Source organism: Tenrec ecaudatus, chromosome 3 (assembly GCF_050624435.1).
Source record: "Tenrec ecaudatus isolate mTenEca1 chromosome 3, mTenEca1.hap1, whole genome shotgun sequence".
Taxonomy (NCBI): domain Eukaryota; kingdom Metazoa; phylum Chordata; class Mammalia; order Afrosoricida; family Tenrecidae; genus Tenrec; species Tenrec ecaudatus.
Window position 1 is genome coordinate 134,052,063 of NC_134532.1, and position 26,247 is coordinate 134,078,309.

The following is a 26,247-nucleotide window of genomic DNA, read 5'->3' on the forward strand; positions in this document are numbered from 1 at the left end:
AAACCAACCAACAATATACAACAAAACAATAAACCAATGACAAAAAACAAAACACAACAAGAAAAAAAAAGCTTGTAGTTAGTTCAAGGACTGTTTGTTGGCCTTTAGAAGTGTTTTCCAGTCCAGTCTGTTGGGGCACCATGCCCTGGCCCCAAAGTCCACCTTCAGCATTCCCTGGGGACCTCGCCACTGTGTTCCCTTGCTGTTCTGTTGCACCCCATTAGTGTTTTGCTTCGTTGGAGTGGGATCATATCAGGTACAATTCCCACACTGTGTCTCAGGTGCTGTCCCCTGTAGGGCTATGGGTCAGCGAGAGACATCGTGTCTCATAGTGGGGCCGGCCATGTGGTCCTCTCTGTGGACTGGCTGCTCTAATTGGGAATATCATCCTCAAGGCCTGGTGGGCTAAGATGTGCTCCACTCTCTCCTCCTCCCCCCTTCATTTGCTCCATTCAGATATGTCCCTCTCCCAGAGCTGCAGATTCAGTGTCATCCTTTGAAATAAATTCTTCTGTGGGGGAAGCTTCATTTCTTTTACCATCCATTCTTTACCCACACTAACCTGTATGCTGTTCTCAGGACGTTGCAGAAACTTTGTTACCTGACTCTTTAAAGGTATTTATTGATCAAACAAGGAGCCCTAATGGTGCAATGGGTTATGCATTGGGTTGTTAAGCACAAGGTCAGTAGTTCAAAACCACCACCCACACCTTGGAATAAAGAAGAGGCTTTGTCCTCCTGGGAACAATTACAGTCTCAGACACCCACAGGACAGTTCTACTCAGTTTCATAGAGTCACTGTGAGTCAGAATGGACTCCAGAGAAGTGAGTTTAGTTTTTGAGTTTTATTCTTACAGTCGAGCCCAGCTAATGCAATATTGAAGGCTGGACATTCCCTGCAGAGGTTTCTGCCTTTACATCAGTTGTGCCCAGGAAATATGCGCTTCACAATAGAAACTCATAACAGGATTTCTTCTATCCTGAGCTTGGCCAGCCTGAGTTCATGAAGAGCTGATTAGCATGACAGGCACTATTGTGTCCTTCAGATCCCCCAGAGCAACCTGATAAGTTAGTTGATACTTTCATGAATGGTCCTGAGGGGTCTACCTGTCCTGGATAGCTTTGGGAATTGTAGGCTTTTGGATGATCTGCTTTATAAACCTCGTTTACCAAACAGCTGGCGAGCTGTTCCATATGGTGATGGGTATTATGGAAATGCTTCAATGGAATACAAAATGTGAATCTGAATTAGATCAAATTACCTGCAAGTAAGAGAGAAGCCAACTCTGGGACCCGGGTGAAAGGAACCATTGACAATAATCAAACAGGGCAGCACAGGAATGTTGCAGTCTGCCTATAAATTGTAATCCTTGAGTTTACTAGGAAAATATTTCCTAAGAAGTCTGGGCAGAATTTTTTAAATTTGAATAATTAAAATAGACTCAGCTAAACAACTGCCTCCATAGAAAGAAATGTTAGCGCAGGTCTCTATGCATTTAGATAGCTCTAAAAACAAAAGGACCGATTTACCCTAAAGCCCAAGTCTGTGAAGGCAGGCGGGAACAGGGAAGCATCCATTTAGCTGAGGAGCAGACTCTACATCATGGCTGAGTGGACATAAGAGAAGTTAAGCTGAGGTACATTTTTTAACTATTTTTTCCTATGAACTACTGATTTCTATTTCAGTTTAATAAAAGGTTTCAAGATTTGTCATAAAGTTTAGGTATAGGTTAATCATCACTTATAGAAAACATCATTTTTTTAAAAATGGAAGGGTAGGAACACAAGTCTTCCTCTAATGCCTGCTCTGTAGCTCTGTCTTGTGGAACTCTCAGTGGACCAAAGCAGGAGAACGTTAGTCATGCCCTACAGAGCTCCTTAAAAAGAGGGAAAAACTCAATCAAGTTGCTTTGACTCATATTGACACGCCCTGTGTGTTCACAGGAATAGGAAGCCCTCTTTCTCCCATGGAGCAGTGGGTGGTTTTGAACTGTCCATGTTTTGGATCGCAGTCCATGAGCCCACTGGGAACCACTACCTTACCGGGGACCCTATGGTGCTCCTAACCACTGAAGCCTATTCCTGATTGTTAGAGGGAGATGAGGTTGCTATCAGGTGAGGGCAGTGGAGCACAGTGGAGAAGGTCCTCTGGGAAAGGACTATGCAAAAGAGTGATAACCTGACACTTAAAAGTTGGACCTTGAGTTTGGATGGGGCTCTAATTCTCTGCTCCCGAAAAATGCTTCTGGGAATCACAGGCCTCTTTGCCCTGGGCCAGCGCACAAAGGAATGAATCCTGGGCGCACCTAGGTCAGAGACCCCAGTTTCTTGGTACACTGAGGAATGCTGGGTCCACACAACCAGCAGTTTGGGTATCTAGGTATCACTGAAGGGGGACACCTATTTATGCGTTATTGAAAGGCCCTTCCCCGCCATATACATGCTGCTGGCCACTGAAGGGTATGTGACTCGGAGAAGGGAGGCAGCAAGGAAAACACAGTGGCCTCAGGGGCAGCAATAACAACATTTTTGTCGTGAGTCAGCGTGCTTAAGGCCAAGGTTGGAGCAACAGGAAATCAGTTAATATTCCCTAAAGCAATAGGAACTGGTGAAATATGCTCAAGGAGGAGAAGGAAGAAATTCTTAAAACCCCTTCAAATCACTGCCCAATGCTGTGCAACACTGCTCTGAGGCATGTGCCTGAGTAGACCACCACCCTGCACCCCAAATAAATTCAGGGACCCTGCAGTTGTGCCAGCCAGAGACAAAGGCAACTGTGCAAGCCAGCTGGCCTCTGGAAACCAGCAGGAGAGGCTCAAGATGAAGGTCCGCATAGGACAGTGGTTCTCAACCTTCCTCATGCCTCAACCTCATGTTGTGGTGGCCTCCTAACCATAAAATTATTTTTGTTGCTACTGTTGTTAATCGGTGACCCCCGGGAAAGGGGTCACGACCCACGGATTGAGAACTGCTGGAATAAAGGCATTCCGACCCTGTGCATATCCTTCACCAGTGACACCTTTCCTCCCTCTCAGCAGGGTCTCATGAACTGTGCGCAGGCTCCCACAGTCATTTACATTTTAACAGGAAACAGAATTTCAAGGCCAAGAAATGAATCAAACTTGTGCTGGGTAATTGCATCCATGCTTATGGGAGACCCCTAATGGGCCTGGAAATTGGTCCAGTCAGCAGAGTGGGTGTTGGCGGCAGGCATTATTCCATGTGCACACAATACTGAGAAGCAAAAGAGCACAGGTCTTCACAGTCTCCATTTGCTCAAAGCTGTCTGCTAGCCTCCCGTTAGGTAGTACCACAAGATTAACTCCTAACACTCTTCAGCGCCTCAGAGAAAACTGCAAAAACTCTTTCTAATCCTCATGCACCCAAGTCTTTTACTCGGAATAATGATATCAAAGTTAAAAGCACCAACCTGCACAAGCCTCCCCCACCACCCACACCCCACACAGCCTCTCTGGGCAATGGACCTTCTATTAAGACTCCAGGAGCTACTTGGGGGTAGCTATTGCCGTGGGCCAAGGTCAGCACAAACCCACTGTCTATCAGGACTAACGGCGAGGGAAACCCTGGTGGTGTGGGGATTACCATTGGGTGCTGCGTGGTGATCCGCATGGTGGGCAGTTTGCAACCAGCAGCAGCTAGGCTGGAGAAAGACAGTTACGGGCTCGGAAACCCACAGGGTAGCTATGAGTCCACACTGATGGACTTGACGGCAGTGAGTTTGGTGCTTTTGTTTTATACACAAAACTCAAAACACACAAACTCACTGCCAACCCTGTGGATCACAGCTCAGGGGGTACCCACCATGCCACCCAGGCTCCTCCCACGTGACCTACAACTGGGTCTGCCTGCCCCCAACATTGCCTTCCCATGTCCAGCCACTCTCCAGGTGATGGGGCTCAGTAAGCCCACTCTAAAACTAAAGCCAACTGTTTTCCAGCTGTAGAACACACCCACGGATGCAAAAGTTAAATGGAGAGAGCGAGGCGTCCACCCACATACTCTTTCCATTCAAAGGAGCACTTTTCTACCACTGTTAAGGAGTTTGTAATGAACAGAAAAGACCAGTCAACAAAGGAAACCTCTGGAAGCTATTGTAATAGACACAGGGGCCTGGCTTCTCCCACAGTGAGGTCTCCAGCATGAGCTCAATTCGGTGGTTGACTCTTAATGTCTTCTTGTCACATCTCCAGCTTGGATCTCTTGGCATCGCTGGGCTACACAGTGGGGGCTGCAGGGGGACCGAGCGCTGGCCTGGCCCACTGCGCAGGCAGAGGCAGAGACAGGGGCTGCTGACACACCTTTCACTCAGCCCACACTCCCAGCAACCACCACGCACCAATGGCTTGACCAGGACGAGTCAGCCAACTCCAAGGAGAGGCCATGGGTGTGCACTCAGATGTGCTGCCTGCGAAGGCCTCCACAGACACTGCCTATCTTTGCACTGTGAGCGGTGAGGCTACCTGACAGGGGGCGGAGCCACAGCTAAAACACTGGAGCTTTGTCTTGACTATGCAACCCTACTTCATCCAGGACTAAACTGCTGTCAGCAGAGGTGGAAAACCCCGGTTGATTACATGGTAGGGTTGGTAGCGGATGGTGGGTTAGAACCAACCACCTTGCCATCAGCAGCTCAATGCTTAACCCACTGCAACAGCAGGGCTACGTCTTATAACCATACAGAAAAATAAACCTAATGGAGTGGTGAAAATTGTGAATTCTAAAAAGCACTGATGATCACAGGGAACATGTCATTCCATGGGGAGAGTTGAGGAAATTATGGTAAGCGCAGTAAGCCAACCACAGAAGGAGAAGTACAACATGAGTCCCCTGAGGTAAGTACGATCAGCACAGTAGGTATAGAAGAAAGTTGCTGATTTCATACTATACGGGTTGAGGTACAAGCAGTGTGATGGAGGGTGTACCAAATCCAAGGAGATACATGTTTTTCCAATACAAAGAAGGGGAAAGGGGGTAAGGAGGAGGGAGAAAAGGATAGTGGGGTAGGGGAGGAGATGGTGGCATGGGAGGCGCAGGGCACTAACCCTCCCAGGTGGGGAGTATTGTTCATGTCTCCACAGAATTGAGAGTGTGCATGCAGATCCCACCACAGCGCACCAAACCTCGAGGGCAATGTAAGCACGTGGAGAAAGGCATAAAAAGATTGGGCTACAGGGCCGGCCCCAATCAGACCGAAAACGATCCCCCACCTAGAAGTATGTGATACAGAGAACAACACTGAGCCTGTAAGTTGGGGAGAGGGGCCGGTATGCCCTGCCCACAGGGAAGCAAACCAGGAAGGAAAAAAGATAAAGGGACAGTCTAGACCCGCATATCGTCACACCAAGCCTGGAGGACAGCGTCCCTGAACGGAGCTGCTAAGGCACAGAGAGGACAGTAGGGCCGACACCAGCTCATAATATATTGGCCCCTCACTGGAGCATACTGTGACAGAGGACAATAGGGGACATGCGGCAGGGAGATACCGTGGTCTGACCCCTCCTCAGCCGGGCAAACCAAGAAGGAAACATAATGGATCAGCAAAGGAGCAAACAAAAGCCAGGAAGCCCCTGAGGAGTCCCCAAAAGTAGATTTCAGACCAGGAGGGGCAGCTCCTGAATTTCCTCAGGACCAGCGGGGAGACAGTCAGAAAGGACAGCAGAAAGACCTGGAATTGTGTATGTTTCTTTCTTTTTCCCTTTTTCAATCTTTTGTTTTCTTTTGTTTGGTCTCTATTATTGTTGCGGTGCTTACTGATATAAGTATGGGAAGCAAGCTCAAGGAGAAAGCAAACTGACCAATGGTCCTGGAGGGCCTGGGGGGAGAAGGAGCTGGGGGAAGGGAACAGCCAGTAAACATCGCCATAGACGGGGAACAACTAAGGGATTAAAATCCACAATAATGAGGACATAGAGATCCTGGGGATACTGGAGCAATATTGCTGAGAAAAATTACGAAGAAGCGGAAGTAGGGTGAGTGTGATGGTGGGTCAGGACGATGGTGTAAGGAAACAGAGGAACGATCTAGGAAGCAAAGATGTAGATAGAGGTATAAGCATAGCTGTATACATATGTTAATATATTAATTCATAAAAATAGATATATTGGCCCATGTACATATATTTATATGGAAATATACTGAGGTTGTGGATGTACTTTGGGCTTCTCCTCATGCCCTCCTACCATGTAAGAACACTTTGTTCTAACAATCTAGCATTCTGTGATGCTCAGCCTCCTGGCACAATCCCTGAAGACAAAATGGGTGCATAAGCAAATGTGGTGAGGAAAGCGGATGGTGTACAGCTGTCAAAGATGTAGCATCTTGGGTCTTAAAGGCTTGAAGTTAAACAAGCAGCAATCCAGCAGAGAAGCAACAAGGCCACATGGAAGAAGCACACCCAGGACTGGGTAACAGTCATCAGAAGATCCCAAACAAATAAACAGGCAAACAGACAAACAAAAAACATTGTTGAGAACAAGGGGGATCAGAGTAGAAACCCAAAGCCCATCTGTAGACAGTGGGACATCCCCTCACAAACAAGGTCACAGGGAAGGGATGAGTCAACCAGGCTGCAGTAAAGCACCAATGAAACATACAATACTCCTCTGGTTCCTTGAACTTCCTCACCCCCCACTATCATGACCCCAGGACTGCCTTTCACTGTGGGCTAGACCGGATCATGTACACAGGTACAGATAAGAGACAGGAGCTCAAGACACATGGAATCCAGGAATATAAATAGGAGTAGTCATACCAGGTGGGCAGGAAGGAAGAACAGATAGTGATGATAGAAACATACCCACCCCCCATGGGACGAACAACAGAACCATGGGGGAAGGGAGAAAGCAGTCGGTGTAAGATATGAAAATAATAATAATTTATAATTTATCAAGGGGTCATGAGGGTGGGGAGAGGGAAAGGGTGGGGAAGAGGAGCTGACACAAAGGGCTCAATAGAAAACAAATGTCGAGAAAATAATGGTGACAACATCTATACAAATGTGCTTGATACAATTGATGTTTGAATTGTTACAAGAGCTGTAAGAGCCCTCGATACATTGTTTAAAAAAACAACAACGTAAATTACCATAAATCAAAGGACTGCCATTTGCTGAGACTACATTAGTTGTGCACACAAATTACTTCCACTGAGGACAGAGCTGTGGCATTACAGTCCCCATTTAAAGTGAGAAACTGTTTAGAAAGGTTAAAGGCTAGCAAGTTGAGATTCTACTGAACGAGTTTCAGCTGAGCTTCCAGACTAAGACAGATTAGGAACAAAGGCCTAGTGATCTCGGTACTTCCAAAAGTCAGTGAAAACACAGAGATCACAATGGTCTGATCTCTGTGAGGGGGAACATCCTGAGTCAGCATCTGACTCCAGGGCCACTACCACCACCAGGACACGGCTTCCGTTAAGCTTTCCTGGCTCAGAGCCACCTACCATAATGTCTCTGCAGGAATACTGGGAAGTACTCCTACAATACTCCCTTCAACGATGGCTGGTCTCCAAGCATCCTTGGTGTGAGTGGGTTGTAGTTATCTCTAAATTCTGGTTGGATACAGACGGTGCTACAGAAGAACCATGCTGTCTGTCAGACTGTGGCCTGCTCTGAACGACCTGCAGGCATTCGTTTCTTAGATACTGGCTCTCACCTCAAGGACAGAGCGCAAAAGCAGGAGCTTAATGTAAAACACAAGTGAGTTTTTGGGAAAATGAAGGGAACGAAGACCTTGTCCAATATGAAGACGTAATTTTTATAAACTTTCCTGCCACCTCTCTACCAATGCTGATGTTGAATGGACTGGGTGCATTTTTGACTCAGGAAATCCCCATGTGCAGAGCAGAACAGTCCCATGGGGCGATCATTACAGAAGCAGAGCACCAGTTCTTGCTCCACAGGTAGATTCAAACTGACAACTTTTCAGTTCGCAGCCAAGTACCAGACGCCCTGCCTGTTGATAGGTATATGTTATACTTGTATATGATACTTTTGTATTATATCCATTGGGAAAATACATTATGAATAGAATTTATTAATTTGATTTGTGAATGAATGGTATTTTTAAAGCTAAAATTTTATTTAGTAAATAACAAGCTCTACTGGCATTGGTTAAGCTGTAGTACCATGTGTGTTAGCTATATACAGGTGCAGGTGCATTGTGAAAATTGTGCATGGGCAGTGGCTGATCTCCTCCAACTTCACAAGGAAGAGGGAGAATCACCCTCAGGATCAACACAAGTCCAATTCCTTGTGGAAGTCAGCTAGGACTCGACCCTCTAAACCAGTTCTTCTCAGTCTGTGGGTCATGACCCTTTGGGGGAGTCAAACGACCCTTTCACAGGGTCGCCTAAGACCATTGTAAAACACATATGTCCAATGGTCTTAGGAACCAAGACACCGCTCCTCTCCAGGTAGGTCCACCTACGTGCAGATACACCCACATACAAGTACCTGGCATGAAGGCTGTTACCCACGCTACACCATGCTTCCAGACAAAATTTCAGAAATAAATATTTCACAATATATAATTATATATTGTTTTGTGATTAATCACTATGCTTTAATTATGTTCAATTTGTAACAATGACAATACATCCTGCATATCAGATATTTACATGATGATTCCTAACAATAGCAAAATTATAGTTATGAAGTAGCAATGAAAATAATTTTATGGTTGGGGTGTCACTACGACATGAGGAACTGTATTAAAGGGTCTTGGCATTAGGAAGGTTGAGAACCACTGTTCTAACCTCTTTACCAACGATGATACCTTCATCCCTCCAATGGTACTCTACTTCTCTGCTGTGTTGAATAATGCCATAGAGAAGTCACACACAGTGACTGAATTTTACTATGGAAATAATAAATTACAATGCAGGTTGAGGAATGCTCAGGCTATAGTCCTTCCATCAGGACCCTTTCTCGTAATGCAGACAGGCACGGCCAGGCCTTGCAGAGGCCAAAGGGCTCCAGTCAATGTTACAAAGCTCTTTTAGCTTTGCCAATAAATTCCCAAAAGTTCTCCCCTCTACCAGAAAGCTTCATCCCAAAGGCTTTCATATCCAGCTCCAAGAGTCAGCAAATCTAGCTCCTCGCCTCCATGGACCTACCCCCCAATTAAGTGCCCAAGGGTAACCCACCCACCTTGCGAGCTAGCCTCCTGCCTCAATCTACTCAGCTTTCTCCCTCTGTGAGCTAGGAACCCACTCCTTCATCTAGTACTCTTAGTGCTGCCGCCACCGCTTCTCCCCGTCTCTGTTCCCATAGCTTTCTCCTGGATCAAAGAGGTTCACTACAGGGATCTTAAGTCCAAACTACAAACTTAGCTCTTCTTTCTTAATGATAGGGAAATCCCTTTCTTCTACCTCTCGGACGGCTCATTTTAAGCCTAGCAGAATAGAAAAACTAACCAATCCCCTGGTTAGGGCTCCGCATACTTAGTGCAGTAGGTTACACATTGTGCTGCTAACTGCAAGATCTAGACTTCAAAAGAACTGACTGCTACTCAGAAGAAAGATGATGTTTTCTGCTCCTGTAAAGAGTCAGGGGCTTGGAAACCCATAGGGGCAGCTCTGGTCTGCCCTATACAGTCACTATGTGTTGAAATCTAATCAATGACAGTGACTTTGTATCCCACAAAAGTGCCATAGACCTTAGTGGCACCATTAGCAAGCTATCCAATCCTCTTGTTGGGCCACAAACACCTCATATTTGCATAGTCCTACCCAGTCAGTTGTCAAGTATATCGTCTTGCTTGGATCCAACAGCAGTCATAATGCCTAATACGCATGTGAAAGCTGGAAACTGAGTAAGGAAAACGTTAGAAGAATGGATGCATGTGAATTGCGGTGCTGGAGAAGAATATTGAACATACCATAGATTGTTAAAAGGACAAACCGATGTGTCTTGGAAGAAGTACAGCAAGAGTGCTCCTTAGAGGCAAGGATGGTAAGACTTTACCTTTCAAACGTTGGACATATTGTCAGAAGAGACCAGTCCCTAGAGAATGGCATCCTGCTTATAAAGTGGAAGGGGAGCGAAAAAGAGGAAACTCCTCAACCAGGTGGACGGACCCAGGGGCTACAACAATGGGCTCAGGCAAAGGAACAGCTGTGAGGGTGGCTCAGGACCGGGCAGTGTCCTGTTCTGTTGTGCATGGGGTCGCGATGGGTCGGAGCCCACTCGATAGCACCTAACACCAACAATAAAGACCCATTTATTGGGTGGGAGTCACACAGACTGTAGCTCAAAGGGCCATGTCGAAGTAATTCACTGCACTGCTACCAATCCTCCTTGACGTTTATCATCTCTAACTGCCCTTCAGCACCAGTCTAACCACACTCTTCACCATTCCCAGATCAACTTGCTGGCACCTTCATGCCCAGGCCTTTGCTTGTCGCTGGCTATGCCCACGTCGAGTGTTCCTGCCGGTTGCATGTGTGGGTCCACACACACGCACTCACTAAACTCCAACTCAAGCTTCTACTCCAGCCCCCAAGGCAGAACAAATCCCTCTTGCCAAACTTCAACCTCGGAGCTCACACTCCCATCCCAGCACACGCCCAGGGCATCGCTGGAGCCGCAGGAGCACTGCATCTTGCAGCAATATCTGCTCTGTAACCACAGCGACGCTTCTGGTGCGAATTGTGTGAGGACTACTGGGAGAGTCCATGGTTCTCTCACTCTGAATTAACCAGCCATCTGCCCTCCCCTGGCAAACGACAGTATGTAAGCTATCTAATGACCAGCAAAAGCAAGGTCTGCTTTTCCCTTCATAGGCTTGAATTAGTCACAATGGTTTCGATCAGCAAGGAGTCACTGCACTGCCCCAACCAGGCCCTCGCCCTGCTGCTACCGTACGAGTGGCTCTGACAAGGCAGGGCAGGCAAGGTACTCACCTGGCTGGTTTCCTTCCCTCTCGTGGCCCAGCTGTCCCTTGGTGTTCAGGCCAGATGTATACACTTCCCCATCCTCCAGCAAGAAGACAGAGTGGTTTCCTCCACAGGCGACTTCCTTGATGCTTCTATCAGATATGAATCCACACACCTGGGGCTCGGCCACAATCCCTTGCCGGTTGGTACTGATACCAGGCTGGCCCAGAGACCAATATCCCCAACATAGCATTGTTCTTATCCTTCAGGGAGTCATGTAGCCTAGAAGAAAAGGTGTTTAAAAAGGAGGCAAGGAAGGTCAGAGAAAGTGAACTGTGAGTAATAAACGTGAGCAGCTGTTAAAATAATCCCAATGTATTTCATATAATCCGTAGTTCAAGGTGCAGGAGATTTCTGCTTTTTTTTTTTAATGTGAAACCAATTAGTTTCTTTGGGTATTCTCTTATTTGCTTGGACAATAGTATTTCACTACTTGAAATGAAAAAAGGGGAGGGGGAATTACCTCGTCTGTATTTCCTTCTTATCCAGATCTGCATGAGCCCCAGGAACCCCTCTAGCCATGCTCAGTTTGTATCCCTTGGATGTCACTCTACTGACTTGGTTGGCAGCTTTTTCTGTATCCATCCAACTTACCTCTGCAGCCAGATGTTTATCGCCTCAAACATAAACACACTGCAGTGTAATTGATACTTTTTTAATTTAACAAGTAGACTACACAAACAACTTCTGACTGATTGAATAGTGCTGACTCTAGCCCAGAGTTTTGCTACCTTTTAAAATGCTATGCAGCTATTTAAAAAAATAAAATAACCAAACCTCTCCTAGTTGTCACTGAAGCAATTCTGACCTCTGCGGGTGCTATGTACAGAGTATACCACGGGGTCTGCACAGCCTGGGTGTTCTGGAAACAAGACTGCCAGGTCTGTCTCCTGAAGTCCCCCTGGGTGGGTTCCCAGTCAAATCTTCTGACCCTTCATCATTTGCACCAGTCAGGGACTCTGTCACACCAACGAGGATGGATGGCTGTCATCCAAGGGATGGATAACGACGAGCCGTGATGAGGCTATGGAGAAAGCGGAACCCCCATCCATTGCTGGTGGGACTCTGAAGATGGAGCGTTTGCTTTGGAAAACAGTCTGGCTGGCAGTTTTTCAAAAAGTTAAACATAGAGCTACCATGTGATAAAGCAACTTTATTTCTATCCTAAGAAAATGGAAAACAGCCGTCTACACAAGAACCTGTACAGGAATGTTTCTTAGCAGCATTATTCCCGAGAGCCAACAGGAAAAATCCACTGCTGTGGAGCCCATTGAAGCCACAAGGTAGGAGTAACCCAAATGTCTACAAACTGCTCCATGAAAAAGCAGAATGTGGAACATCCATACAGCACAATATTAATCGGCTTCAACATGGATGAACCTTGAAGTTTTTCCTAATGAGGAGTGTACCGGAGGCTGCCACGCTGAGCACGAGGTTTTTCGGTGGGCTACCTTTTACAGTGGGAGCCATAAATCCAGTTTTAGTCTCCAGGTAGATTCCGCCTCCACTGAGTTCTTTCTGACCATGGATCCCTGCCGTCAAATCAATTCTCACTCACAGTGGCCCTAAAGAGGATTTCTGAGGCTGTAAATCTTCACAGTAGACAGTCTCATCTTCCTCTCTTGGAGTGGCTGGTGGGTTTGAACCTCCAATCTTGCAGTTAGCAGTGCCACCAGGGTTCCTGACCACTGACCAGCCATGCGCAAAGCTTTGCCCTCGGGCAGAATGTATTGGAAAATGGGCTTCCACCAGCCCTGGGAAAGCAGCCTCGGCCTCGTACTCGGACTTGTGCGAGTATGCTCTTGATGGAAACTAGGATAGTAGTCGCATTCTCAGGCGTCGTGCCCCAACTGGTCAGGGCTCCAGAACAAGCTGCAAACTTTCCTAATCTGGAGGAGTGTGTGTATCATAATCCTGGTGGTGTTGTTATTTTCTCTAGAGCACTGATAGCACAGTGGATTAGAGCCACAAGGTCAGTCGATCAGAGCCATCAGCCATCTTGGGAGAAAGAGGAGGCTTTCTTTCTACTCCTTGAAGATTTATAGTGTAGGAAACTGACATGGGCAGTTCCACTCTGTCCTGTAGGTTCAATGTGAGCTGGAATTGACTGGATAGCAATAAGTTTGCTTTGAGATTTTTGGAAGTAGGCAAATGTCAATTTTCTATTGCTCCCTTCTGCTTACAAACATCACTCAGCCAAACTCACTGCTCCACAGGGTCTGCAAGGTGCAAATCTTTATAGAAACAGACTGCCACATCTTTCTCCCAATGTGCTGCTGGTGGATTCGAACTGCTGAGGGTTCAATTAGCAGCCAAGCGCTAATTCACTGTATCGCGGGATTCCTTTGGTTTAGAAGAAGGGTCCAAGATATAGGGTATAAAGGAGATAGAGAAAATCACAACTAAGTCGTGTATAAAATGAGACAGTCTTGTTTAAGATACAAAATGAAGAGGAAGTGATTGAGGCCTGTAATGGGGTTGGCAGCTGGAAACATGGCCAATAACTGGTACACTGCTAGCCTGCGGCAGGGAATGAATTTTAAGAACCATGCTATCTGGCGTGTCGAATGAAGTTGGTTACTCTTCCATGTGCCACACCATTTGAAAGGGTTAGGATACGGCAGTCTCACAAACATTGTACTTTACAGATCATGGGTGAAATGTTGAACCAAAGGTCACAAAGGCGCTCATGAAAAGTAAAAGAAATGGCTGAGCAAACAGCAAGCATTTTGGATGAACCACAATCGGGCAACCGACACATCTTCCTCCTTGAAAATCCTCAGAGATCTGGGGAGAACGCTAAACCTTGCCGTGGTTCTGCACTGGGCTCAGGCCCCAAACATTACAGCCTCCGAAACCCATAGGGCAGTTCGACCCGATCCTGTAGGGTTGCTGTGAGCCAGCATGCACTCGAGAGCAGTGAGTTTGGTTTTGTTTGGGTTTTCTTTGAGGGGCTGGGTGGGGAGGGCTGACACACATCATGTGGATTGTAAAGGAAATCGTGTAGAACACTGGCCTTGAGACATTCAAGTTACATTTGATTTTCTAAAGAAAACTCAAACTTAGTGCCATCGAGTCAATTCTGACTCATAGATTCCCAATGGATAGAACTGCCTCTGTGGCTTTCTAAGAGGGTAACTGTTATGGGAGTAGAAAGCCTCATTTTTTCCCCATGAGCAGCTAGTGGTTTCGAACCACTGACCTCACAGTTAGCACTACCCCATCAGGGATCCTGATTTTCAAAATAGAATGTCTGATATCAATAGTGAATCCTTTTCTGATTATTTCCTAATAGTCAGTGGTTAAAAACACCCAGCCACAGGCCCAAAGGTCTGTGGTTCAAACCTACAAGGCACTCTGACAAGAAACAGGTGACAGTCGGCCTCCGGAAGAATTGACACCATTAGAAACCTCATGGGGCAGTTGTGCTCTGTCCTATGCGGTCACTGTGAGTCAGAATTGGCTTGGTGGCAGTGGGTTGTTGGATTTCTAACTTAAAGTGCCATTCTCCCCCTATTAAGAACCAGGATTCCAGGTTTTATAGGCCAAAGAGAAGACTGAACAGAAACAGGGCAAACATCTAAAGGTGTTTTACCGAATGTGCTGCAGCAGTTCTGTACCAACAAAACACGGAGGATTCTAATAGTGGCAACTTCTTGTTTAGAATTAGAGCACTGGGTAGGACACTTCAGAGCAAAATTTACTTACCAGACTACAGCAGAAAACTTCATTCATTTTAGGAACCATGATACAGTGAGGAGAAAGGCCCCCAAATTCAAATCTCTTTCATAGAGACCACTTTTTCAAGTCCTAACCTGGACAGAGAGAAACCACCAGGATGGAGGAAAACATCAACACAAGCACAGAACACTGAAAGACCACACTGGCTGCCGGCGAGTCGATTCCCACTCAGGGCAACCCTGGAGAGGACAGAGTAGCACTGTCCCTGTGGGTGTCCACGGCTGTAAATCTTTATGAGAGCAGAGAGCCTCCTCTTTCTTCCAGAGCAGTTGGTGGCTTCCAACTGCTGACCTCATGGATTCTGACTAATAGCAGTAGACTAATTATTAGACCAATAGAGACTCTGTAGGACAGAATAGGATTGTCCTGTGGGTTTCTGAGACTTTAAATCTTCATGGTTCATGCCCCAGAGATCTCCAGGCCCTATTCTCTGGTAACGAAGTCCATCCCCCTCTTGAATAGAGGCCAGAAAACATCACCTCTACGTCATAACACATGATCCAGGCCAAGAGAATTGGATAATGCCAGGCATAATGATTGGTTCAGGGACAGTGTCACACCCCAACTGATTCAGAGTTCTTCCCCAGGACATGCCACAGAGCTGGGAAGGAAAATTGCCTTTGTCTCGGAAGTATGACTGAGGCTGGTGCAAGCGACATTCCCTAACACTGGAAGATGCTTACAAAAGATATAAAACCACCTTCCAATGAGAAGCATAGACAAGACAGAATGAGGTCCAGGGATGCTGACTGAGCACTGCACCCTCTCTTACCTGGGGCCAACACCATGATATTCAATCTTTCTAATCATCTACATGTTCTGTTTTCATTTATCTGTTTATGTTTGTATAAAAAAGTATGATAAAAAACTCCTGAATGATAATATTAATGGTTAAAATAACAATAGCAGTTAACACTAAGTTTAGGAGCCCTCGTGCTACAGTGGGCTAAGCACTTAACTGTTAGCCACAAGGTTGGTAGTTTAAATCCTGCAACTACTCTAAAGGCTAAAGATGAGGCTGTCTGCTCCAATAAACATTTACAGCCTTGAAAATCCTAAAGAGAAATTCTACTCTGGCCAACAGGCTCACTGTGAGTCAGAATCAACTCAGGAGCCATAGGTTTGGTTTGGTTTGGTTTGGTTTTAAGACTAAATTTGAGCTTACTTTGGATCTGGCATGTCCGTGTGTTTCACAAATGCTAACTTATTCCATCTAAAACAGACTTACTCCAGCAAGAAAATTTTGACTCATAGCAGCCCTCTGGGACAGACTAGAAATACTCCTTAGGGTTTCTGAGACTATAAATCCTTACAGACGTAGACAGCCTCATCTTTCTCCCATACCCAATGCCTAACCCACAGGGCTCTTCTGCAGATGCAGAAAGTAAAATGAAAGGGTAGGAGTAAAACAGAAGAAAGTGAGCTGCAGAGTGATGAAGTGAGTTAACCAAATGCAGAATTGGTATTGAAACCCAGAGTCCATCTCTGAGACCATTAATGCCACAATAAGGAGCTTTGAAAATGAGACAGTCAAAGGGTCAGAACTTCCCAATCTGCCTGAAGCACTTTCCAGGGAGCAAGGACATCCTATCAATCAACCTGAACATCTGGCCTACTTAGTAACTATTTCCCAAAAGTAAAGATGGGTTGACCAGATGGCAGCACACAAGTCATCTAAAGCACTTAGTCACTAGCCTTGCGGAATCTACCATGTTTAACAAAACCCCAACCAAACCCACTGCCACTGTGTCAATTCCAACTGATAGTCATCATATTAAGACTAAATCTTTGAGAACAGACAGCCTCATCTCTCTCCTGTGAAGTTGCTGGAGTACTTGAACCACCGACCTTGTGGTTAGCAGCTGTGGTGAGGTGAAATCACTTGGAATGGCTCTTTCTATCCACGTCTCTGTATCTCCCACCAAATGACTGGGTGGGACTATGCAAATAGGCTATGTGAAACATTAATAGAGGGGAGAGGTCAGGTTTAGTTGCCATTCCTCTTTACAAAGAACATTCTCAGAAGCAGGAACAGAGAATTCCTAGGACTTTCTCAAAGGGAGAAAAATGAGGTTTTTTACTCTCATAAAGATTTACAGTGTGGGTGTGATGAAATCTATTTATGTGGCCCTTCTAGCCTTAGTTCCTTATGCGAGGTAATCCTAGACTCATGCCTATGACTGCAATTCCATTGTGGAGGGCATTCTCTACAACACTAATGGACAGGATTAGGGTAGCATTAAGTAGAAGGAAGGAGCCTTGGCAAAACTCAATGTGCTGCTAACTGCAAGGTGAGCAGTTCGAAATCAATTGCTCTGAGGAAGATGGGGCTGTCTACTTCTGTGAAGAGTTAGTCTCAGGAACTCAGAGGGACAGTTCTACCCTATCCCATAAGGTAGTTATGAGATGGCATTGACTCCATAGCAGTGAGTTTATCCAGGAAAAAGGGCCACTGGTGAGGGAACAGGTTGGAAATCCCTAAGTGAAGAGGCAGGAACAATAGAAATCATGCCATGTCAAGACCGAGGCTGAAGCATGGAGACCATGAGGCAAAGCAGTAGAGCAGTACAAACTCTTTGCCAGTGAGGCAAAGTAGTGGCCGGGCTTCCGACCCACAGAAGCAGAAGCCAAAGGACCACATGGCTCAGAGGCTGAAGACTAGAGAGAGGCTTGACTGCTGGCTGAAACGAGGTGTTGCTGTGAACCAATGACTCTCTTGAATGTTTTGTGATCCTGGTTGTGGCAACCTGTTAACTTCCCCAACAAGCTCCCTTCATCGTGAGTTCAGTGTGGTCAATGCAATGGACTGCTGAACCTAGCAGTGAAGTAGAATGCTGTGGGAGGAAGCCTTGGGATTTGAAGAGGAAGAAAGAAGGACAGATGGAGAGTGGAGGCATGTCTGACTTCTGCCTTGTGACAGTTGGCCTTGGGCTGGTATAGAGATAGATTCTCCTCCTTTGTCTGACCAAAGTGAAGTCAGACGTGGCCCCTGCCCTGGGCTGTTTTCACAGCTACCCAATGTCTAACCCACAAGGCTACCAGAATTTTTGATGCTTAACAAGCAACCTTGGATAACTTGGTTTTCAGGATAAATCCCACCACTGGGAAAGAACATGGTGACCAGCTGACCAAAGCAGTCAAGTTTTCTTGGCTTCTGAACCTCTAATTATTAATCTGGCATTCAGCTCCTTGTAAATACCTTTAGCATGAGTCAGCTCTTGCAAGTCAGCTGAACTCTCAGGTCTCTGGCCAAACTCACTTTCTGGAATTCAAAAAGATGATATAATTGGGCAATCCTGAGTAGGCAGGCTAAGGCATAGCCTCATCCCCGATTAGCAAGAAGAAACCATTCAGGAAAAAGAGAAGAAGAAGGGCTATTTTTAAAATTCAAAAAGCCTCCCACCTAAGTCATACTAATGGTATTTTCAAGTAGTCAGTTAAAACCTACTTTCTAAAGGCCAGGTAATTAAATAGCAATAGCAGATAAGACTAAGACGCATCTCTAAGAATTGAATATCAATGCCTGACTAAGAAGTAGTCCAGGTCATCCTGACTGTCTGCTAAAACTACAGCAGGAGATTTGGTGCAGTAAAGAAAGAAAAGAAAACCCAAACCAAATTCACTGCCATCAAGTCAATGCCAACTCACAGAAACCCTATAGGACAGGCAGAACTGCCCCTTTGAGTTTCTGAGACTAAAACTCTTTACAGGAGCCAAAAACCCTGTCCTTCTCCTGAATTGAAGAGAAGGCAGTCATTAATACAGCTTTCATTTACGAGGACACTCTGGGAAGAAGGAAGAAAGGAAGAAAAAACATTCTGGTCACACCCCTACATCTGGCAGGTCTGCTTCAACAGTATTTGGCATCATTGGGCACTTTGATCCCCCAGGCACTCCCACTCATTTTCCCTCACTCTTGGTCCACCCCTTTACTCCTAGGAAAGCAGACTGATTCCCCTTGGAAGCACAGTTAAGAGAGCCTCTGAGAAGGTCACAGGACTGCAATGCCGCTCCCTGTGCGCAGCACCTTTGTCAGCCACCTTAGCTGTCCCATAAAGAGTTAGCCACCTTAGCTTTGTCAGCCACCTTAGCTGTCCCATAAAGAGTTACGATCTTGGAATCTCCCAGGGGCAGTTCTACCCTGTCTGGGAAGGTTACTAAGACTCGATGGCAGTGGGTCTGGTTTACTTCCCACCCCAGAGAGGGTATCTCCTCTCTGTTGTACCTGGCACTTTCCCCAGTCCTTGCTCCCTCCTAATTCTTGATAAAAGATTCTGCATCATCCATCATAGCACAGTGTTTACAGTTCCCAGCAAATACTACAGTCAATGTTAGGTTTGCATCCAGCTACTCGCTCAAACACTGGTGCTTTGAGCCCACCAAGAAGCATCTCAGAAAAAGAGCCTGGCAATCCATTTCTGGAAAGATTACAGCCAAGGATGTGCTAACACAGGGGGTCACCACACCTTGGAATCAATTTAACGGCAAGGGGTTTGGCATTTATTGATTTATAGTCACTGTTAAAGAGCTCTGGGGAACTGTGGGCTAGGTGTTAGGCTGCTCACCACAAGGTTACAGATTCACACCCACCAGATGCTCCATGAAGAGAAAGATGAGGTTGTCTACTCCCTTAAAGAAATCTACTCAAGCATTCCCTCAATACAGGAACGCTTTATTCTATTAACCTGGCATTCCATGATGTTCACCTGCCCAACATGATCACTGAAGACAAATGGGTGCATAATCAAATGTGGTAAAGAAAGCTGATGGTGACCGGCTATCAAAAGACATAGTGTCAGGGGTCTTAAAGGCTTGAAGGTAAACAAGCGGCCATCTAGCTCAGAAGCAACAAAGCTCACAAGGAAGAAGCACACCAGCCTATGTGATCACAAGGTGTTGATAGGATCAGGTATCAGGCATCAAAGAACAAAAAAAAATCGTATTATTGTGAATAAAGGGGAGTGCGGAGCAGGGACCCAAAGCCCATCTGTAGGCAACTGGACATTCCCTTACAGAAGGGTCACAGGGAGGAGACGAGCCAGTCAGAGTGCAGTATAGCACCGATGAAACATACCATTTTCCTCCAGTTCTTCAGTGCTTCTTCCCCCACCACTATCATGATCCCAATTCTACCTTACAAACAAAGGATGTACACCAGTACAGATCAGAGCTAGAAACACAGGGAATCTAGGCAAGATAAGTGCCTCAGGACCAATAATGAGAGTGGCGATACCAGGAGGGGAAGGTGGGGGACAGAGGGGGAACCGATCATAAGGATCTACATATAACCCCCTCCCTGGGGGACAGACAACAGAAAAGTGGGTGAAAGGAGACATCGGACACATGAAATAATAATAATAACTTATAACAAGGGTTCGTGAGGAAGTGAGGGGGGAGGCAGGGGGAAAACAAGGAGCTGAAACCCAGGGTTGAAGTCGAAAGAAAACGTTTTGATAATGATGGTGGCAACAAATGTGCTTGACACAATGGATGGATAGATTGTGATAAGAGCTGTATGAGCCCCCAATAGAATGATTAGAAAACAGAAGACATCTTTTGAGGGATGCCCTGAGTCAGAATCAATTGAGGGCAGTGGGCTGGTGTTTTAAGTCACTGTGAGGCCCACCCCTATTGCTGCTCAGTGAGCCCCAGCAGGCAGGACAGCTCTGCAAAGAGGCAGGGCCTCTAATCTCTTCCTTTCAGTCATTAGTGTTAGGGACGCTCTACCAAACCTGCACAGCGAGACAAAAGCAACACCGTCATCATCTCTCATGACTTTCACAAAGGGGGCGCGGGATTGCTAGAGAAAGGCTTTTGCCTGTATTTCCTTTTAAAATCTGGGAAGAGCAAGATGAAACGAGTTAATGTCATCTAACCAGTCCTTCTAGTAAACCAAAGTTTAGAGGCAAGCTGCAATTCCAGAACTGTTCCAGACTGCATACACAACCATCTGAGAGCTGAGCCTTGGACCTCTGTTTAAATGCCACTGAACCCTCAGTAGTGCTCAGGCACGACTTGAATCTCAGTTAAAAGAGATACAACTGTCTTCCAAAGGAGCTTCGAAGCCATGGGCTGCACGGATAATGAACATGTGAAATGTGGCACTTGACACGAAACACGGAAGTTTTAACTGGACGCCCTTTTAGTTCATGTGAGTTTTCACATGACCACCGTTGCTAGGTGCCGTCAAGTCGGTTCCAACTCACAGCGACCCTGTGTACAAGGGAGTGACACGTGGCCTGCTCCTGTGCCAGCGTCACGGCGATTCCTACGCTTGACCCCTTCAGTGCAGCTTATCCAGGGACTTCCTCTTTTTCGCTGACCCACTACTTTACCAAGCATGATGTCCTTCTCTGGGGCCTGGTCTCCCCCCACAGCCTGTCCAAAGTACATGAGATGAAACCTCGTCATCCTTGCCTCCAAAGACCAGTCTGGCCACACTTCCAAGACACGTTTGTCAGTGCTGTTGGCAGTCCACGGTATTTATGATATTTAACATAACTAGGGGCTATCGTGTGGCTAGGAGCTATCTTACTGTCCTCCACTACTAGCCTGCGCCCTGGCAGTCCAAACCCGCCCAACAGCAAGCCCAGCCCTGTGCTTCTGTAATGGTTCCAGCAAAGCAAACCCCGTAGAGCAGTTCCACTCACTAACACATGGGGTCGCTATGATTCAACACAGACTCAACAGCAAGGGCTTTGGCTTTGGTTGGTGCAGAAGGCAGGAAGGAACAGGTCCAGACAAAGGAAAGAAGTAGGAAAAGTGGGGATTTGAGGAGATTGCAATGAATGCCATGAAACAAATGGAATCTGATTCGATTTGAAGCCAACTAAAATTTTTATCTAGAAACTCTGAGCAAAGCGGGTTGTAGGAGAGACCAGTCCCCGGAGAAGGATGTCATACTTGGTCTAGCAGAGGGGCAACCCAAAAGAGGTAGGTCCTTGACAAGGTGGACAGACACAGTGGCTGCAACACTGGGCTCACACGTAAGAGCCATTGTGCGGATGGTGCAGCATGGGTGGTGTTTTGTTCTTGAGTACACCGCCGTCACTGTGAGTCAGAACAGACTGGGTGGCACCTAACAACGACAATCCACTTAGCTATAGGAAAGAGGGATTCCTTTCTGTCTTTGCAATCCTGTGAGTGGACTGATGAATCACACACCGGTTAATGCTTTTTTATTGTTCGGTGCTGTCAAGTCGGTTACCACCCACAGGGAAAACCTGCACCGTCCTGCACTGTCCTCACACCTGTTCCAGGTCAGAGCCCATTGTTGCAGACACTGTGTGAATCCACCTTGTTGAGGGCCTTCCTCTTCTCCATTGCCTCTCCAATTAACCAGGCATGATGTCTTTCCCCAGGGACTGATCTCTCCTGACAGCATGTCCAAAGGATGTAAGACAAAGCCTTGCCAGCCTTGCCTCTAAGGAGCACTCTAGTGTAAGGTGCCCAGAGTTTAACATTGGTGAAGTGGGACCCCATTGATAAAACTCATTTCCTGGCGAAATAGCCACATGGCAGCCGAAAACCGTATACCCTAGCTTGTCGGGCATTCTTTCCAAAAATCAGGATGTTTTAAAACCGCCGCAGGATGCGGGAAAAATTGTTAAAAATCGGGACTGTCCTGCCAAAAGTGGGACGTCTGGTCACCTTACTCTAGTAGTACTTCTTCCAAGATCCTTCTCTTTTTGTATTTGTAGAGAGGTTTTCTAGGTTGGGAGTAAATTCTGTTTTTGTCATTTGTCCCCAACACCTCTGGGCGAGAGGCTTATAGTCCTAACCTCATTTTAATGGAAGCAGAGACCTCAGCGATCCTCTGGGAAGTAAGGCCTTGAAGCAGAGACCAGAAACCAGGTCTCCTACCTCCTGGGCTCATCTTGTTCTCTATGCTACATCAACATAGAGACAGGATTAAAATGTGTTAAGGTCCCACTCTAGACCGCTAAACTAGCCCGAGTCCTTCACATATATTAATGTTTCATCCTCTTATAAATTCTGTGACATACTATCTCCATTTACAAAATGAGCAATCGGGTTCAGAGGAATTAAGTAACTCACCAAAGATCACACACTTGGCATCGGGACTAGATGTCAGACCCTTCCACCTCACCTGATAGACCTGAAAGTTATAGAAACAACAATTAGTGTTACTACACAAACCTTCAAAGTGCTTTCTTTAATGGTATTGAAAATAAATGGACAAAAGCCAATTTCTGAACCTAGGAATACGTTGATCTTATTCAAAGTTTAGTAGTCCCCCAAACATTGTATCTCAAGACTGGAGTCAAATACCAATAAAATAATCCCCAGCCACTTATACAGATGTCACCTCTAAAAGTGAATCACAGGCATGTATGCAAACCCACTGCCGCCTAGTCAGTTTTGATTCATCGCCACCTAACAACACAGAGGAGCACTGTTCCATCTGTATAGGAGCAGAGACTTGGCTTTCTTCTTCCGAACTGGTGGGTTTGAACCAATGCTTACCCCACACCACCATCTGGGTTCTTTTGCCAAACCAATAAACTCACCAAACTGCCTGCCATTGAGGAGATGGAGACTCACAATGACCCTATAGGACAGGGTAGAATGCCCCTGTGGGGTTCCGAGAAGCAGAAGCTTTATAGAAACAGAAAAGCTCATCTTTCTCCCCTGAAGCAGGGTGGCTGGTGGTTTCGAACTGCTGACTCTGCAGTTAGCAGCACAGAAGCATTATGATACCAGGGCTCCTATTCCAATTCCTAAAACTATAAAAGACCTGTAAAAACCAAACTCAGTGCCGTGGAACCATTCTGACTCATGGCAACATTGTAAGGCAGAGTAGACTTGCCCTTGTGAGTTACCCTGACTAAATTGTTACAGTAGTAGGAAGCCCCCCTTTCTTTTGAGGAGCTGCAGGCCCTTTCAGACTGCTGACTTAGGAGGCCAGTGCTTCAGCCACTACCACCACGAAAAAGTCCAGAATAATTTAGTGAGAGAATCATCACACCTCCATTCTTACCACCATGTGTGAAAATCCCTTCAATTTGGAGAAGATTGCTCTTGTGTTCCAAAATGAAAGCAAAACTTTGTCTCCAGTAAGGTACACTTCAAAAAAAATTTAGTTATGCAAATCTGTAGAAAGTTAAAATTGTTACTCAAAAGGGAAAGCTATAGCCAATGGCTTCAATCACTGGGAGCATTTTGGAAACCCTACTTCTCTGTGTGAAAAAAGAAAAATCAACTACTTACTGAAAAAGTAGAACTGGATAGTAGTCAACTATGCTTTTTTTTTTTTCTCAAAGGTCAGACAGTGATGTGGAATTCGTCTCTTTTGCTTTTACAATGTGTTTAATATAGTACTCCCTCTTTCTGATCTATAATACCACCGCCCCCGCCCCCAAGAAAAAGAAAGGGCAAAAGGAAAAAGCTTCACAGAAATCCGCCTACTAAAACATGACACCTTCTTTCTCTCTCTCTCTACAGAGTCACCGTGCTTCTGAAAAGCTGTTAATCCTCATTTTATTTAACCTTTTCCCTCCCCAATCTAGAGGTATAAACTGATTCAGTCGTCAAATCATCAAACAGAAGGTTATATAGAAATATCCTTCATGGGAAGGGGCAGGCCGGACATACAAACATGGAAGTGAGGACTTGAACCGCATTCTCTTTGCATCCACTGCAAGCAGAACCGTTGAGGGCCTAGCTATTAATTTATGACGCCTCCTAATGGGGCTGATTTTAACAGGCAGGGTGAAACAGAGTAAGACAGAAACAAGGATACACCAAAAAGCCAAGTTCAAATCCACAGTCCCTGGAGTCCAACTGCACGGACAGCCTCCACGCACAGTTGCCTTAGGCACTGTCTCTACAGCACTCCCTGGCTGTGGCGTTTCTGGTTGCACACGCTCTTCCGTCTAGTTGTCCTGCTTTGCCCACGCTATACATTTACAAATGACTCCAAGTGCCACCCGCCCCGGGATGTCCAAGACCTCCGCGCCGGCCCACGCACTTACGTGCGGATGGACACACACACACACACACACACACACACACACACACACACACACACAGCCTCGCCCACCCCCACCGCCCGCACCCCGAAGAAGGCGGACTCCACCAGGTGGGTGGTGCCGGGCGCCGCAGCTCCACGGGGCTGTCAGCGCGGTTGCCGCGAAGCTTTCCCGTCGCGCCCAGGCCTTGGTCCTGGCGCCCGACACCGCGCGGGGCCATTTCGTAGGGAAACGAAGGTGTCACTTGGCGGTTCCTCGCGGACCCCGAAATTTAGATGGGAGCCGGCGAGGAGGACCGGGAGGGTCCTCTCTGGTTTGACTCTCGGCGTCGCAAATCCTTCAGGGTCTGCAGGCAGTGCTGGTCGGGACGCGCCCACATTTTCCGACTGCTTCGGCCTCTCCCCGCACGGAGGCTCCTTTTGGAAAGGGAGCGAGCACCCCCACACACCCCACCCCACCCCCGGGAACGCCAGGCAGGCCCGAGGGGCGCTCGGCGCGCCCAGTCCCGGCGCAGTCCTGCCGCCCGCGCCCCGCGCGCAGTCTGCGGAGCCGTTCCCTGAGCGCCCGGAGCGGCCCGCACGGTCCCCGCGACCGGACCCAAGCGGTGGCCAAATGCTCGCCGCCGCCGCCGCCGCCGCCGCCCCTCCGGGAGCCGCGCACTGACAGCCCCGCGCACCGACAGCCCTGCCCGCAGAACGCGGCAGCCGCGCGGCTGCAGCAACGCGATCGCCATCCCCCTGGAACCTCGGCCCCCGCGCTACGCACCTCGGCCGCGGCCGCGCCGCCGAACCGACGCCCGGGATCCCGGCTGTGACCGCCCCAGTGGCCCGACCCGGGGCTTCTCCGCTTTCGGCGTCACAATAATAAGGAAGTTTCTCCGCAAGCTTGCGGGCGGCGGAATGAGCGGGCTGAGTGATTTCCCAGCCCGCCAATGGGCGCCCGTCTCGCGCCGGCCTGGACCAATGGCGACGGCGATGGGGCGGGCCGGAGGCGGAGCGACGGGATCCGCGGGCGAGGGGCGTGGAGAGGCCCAGGCGCTGGCGAGTGGCGGGGGCGGTGCGACGTGACCGGGACTCGCGGCCCGGGGAGAGGGCGGGTGGCTGGAGCGCGTGCCAGTCGCGAGGGCACGGAGGAGCGCAGAGCATCCGCGCCGGAATAGGAATGCTTTTCACGGGCAGGGAAGCAAGTGGTACCGTTCAGTGGCTGGTTTCTTGGGTTCTGGGTCTTCTTGTCCGCAGAGGTGGCCAGGAGCTCCAGCCGAGGACGGGAAGCTCGAGGGTGACGATTAAGAGAGGGCCGGGGCGTTTTAGCTCACGGTGCAGGAACTCTTCCGTGGAAGGCGCCGAGCGGAGATGCGGGGCCGCCAGGTGAGAGAGGCGAGAAGCAGGCTCCTGATAGGACCCTTCTGAAGAGCTGGGCGCCCCGGAGGGATGCAGTGCTGCGAAGGATGGGGTGCTGAGGTGATCTTTGAGCAGCAAGAGTCAGGAAGCTCAAGACCCCGGATAACCGAAAAAGACCAGCCGAGGCCTAAAACCCAGTAAAGAATAAAGGAATGTGT

At 47.5% G+C, this 26,247-nt stretch overlaps 1 protein-coding gene across 2 annotated transcripts in view; it reads right to left on the reverse strand.

Annotated features, from left to right (window-relative positions):
• HERC3 (HECT and RLD domain containing E3 ubiquitin protein ligase 3) overlaps nt 1–25,567 on the reverse strand; it is a 107,815-nt gene extending 82,248 nt beyond the window's left edge. For both annotated transcript variants that reach the window (XM_075544022.1, XM_075544023.1), the window contains exons 1-3: nt 25,455–25,567; nt 22,756–22,816; nt 10,924–11,178 (exon numbers count right to left, since the gene is read on the reverse strand). In XM_075544022.1, coding sequence (XP_075400137.1) covers nt 10,924–11,149 — 226 coding nt within the window. In that variant the 5' untranslated portion in view covers nt 11,150–11,178; nt 22,756–22,816; nt 25,455–25,567. The remainder of the gene's footprint in view (nt 1–10,923; nt 11,179–22,755; nt 22,817–25,454) is intronic.
• Between the last annotated feature and the right edge of the window lie 680 nt (nt 25,568–26,247).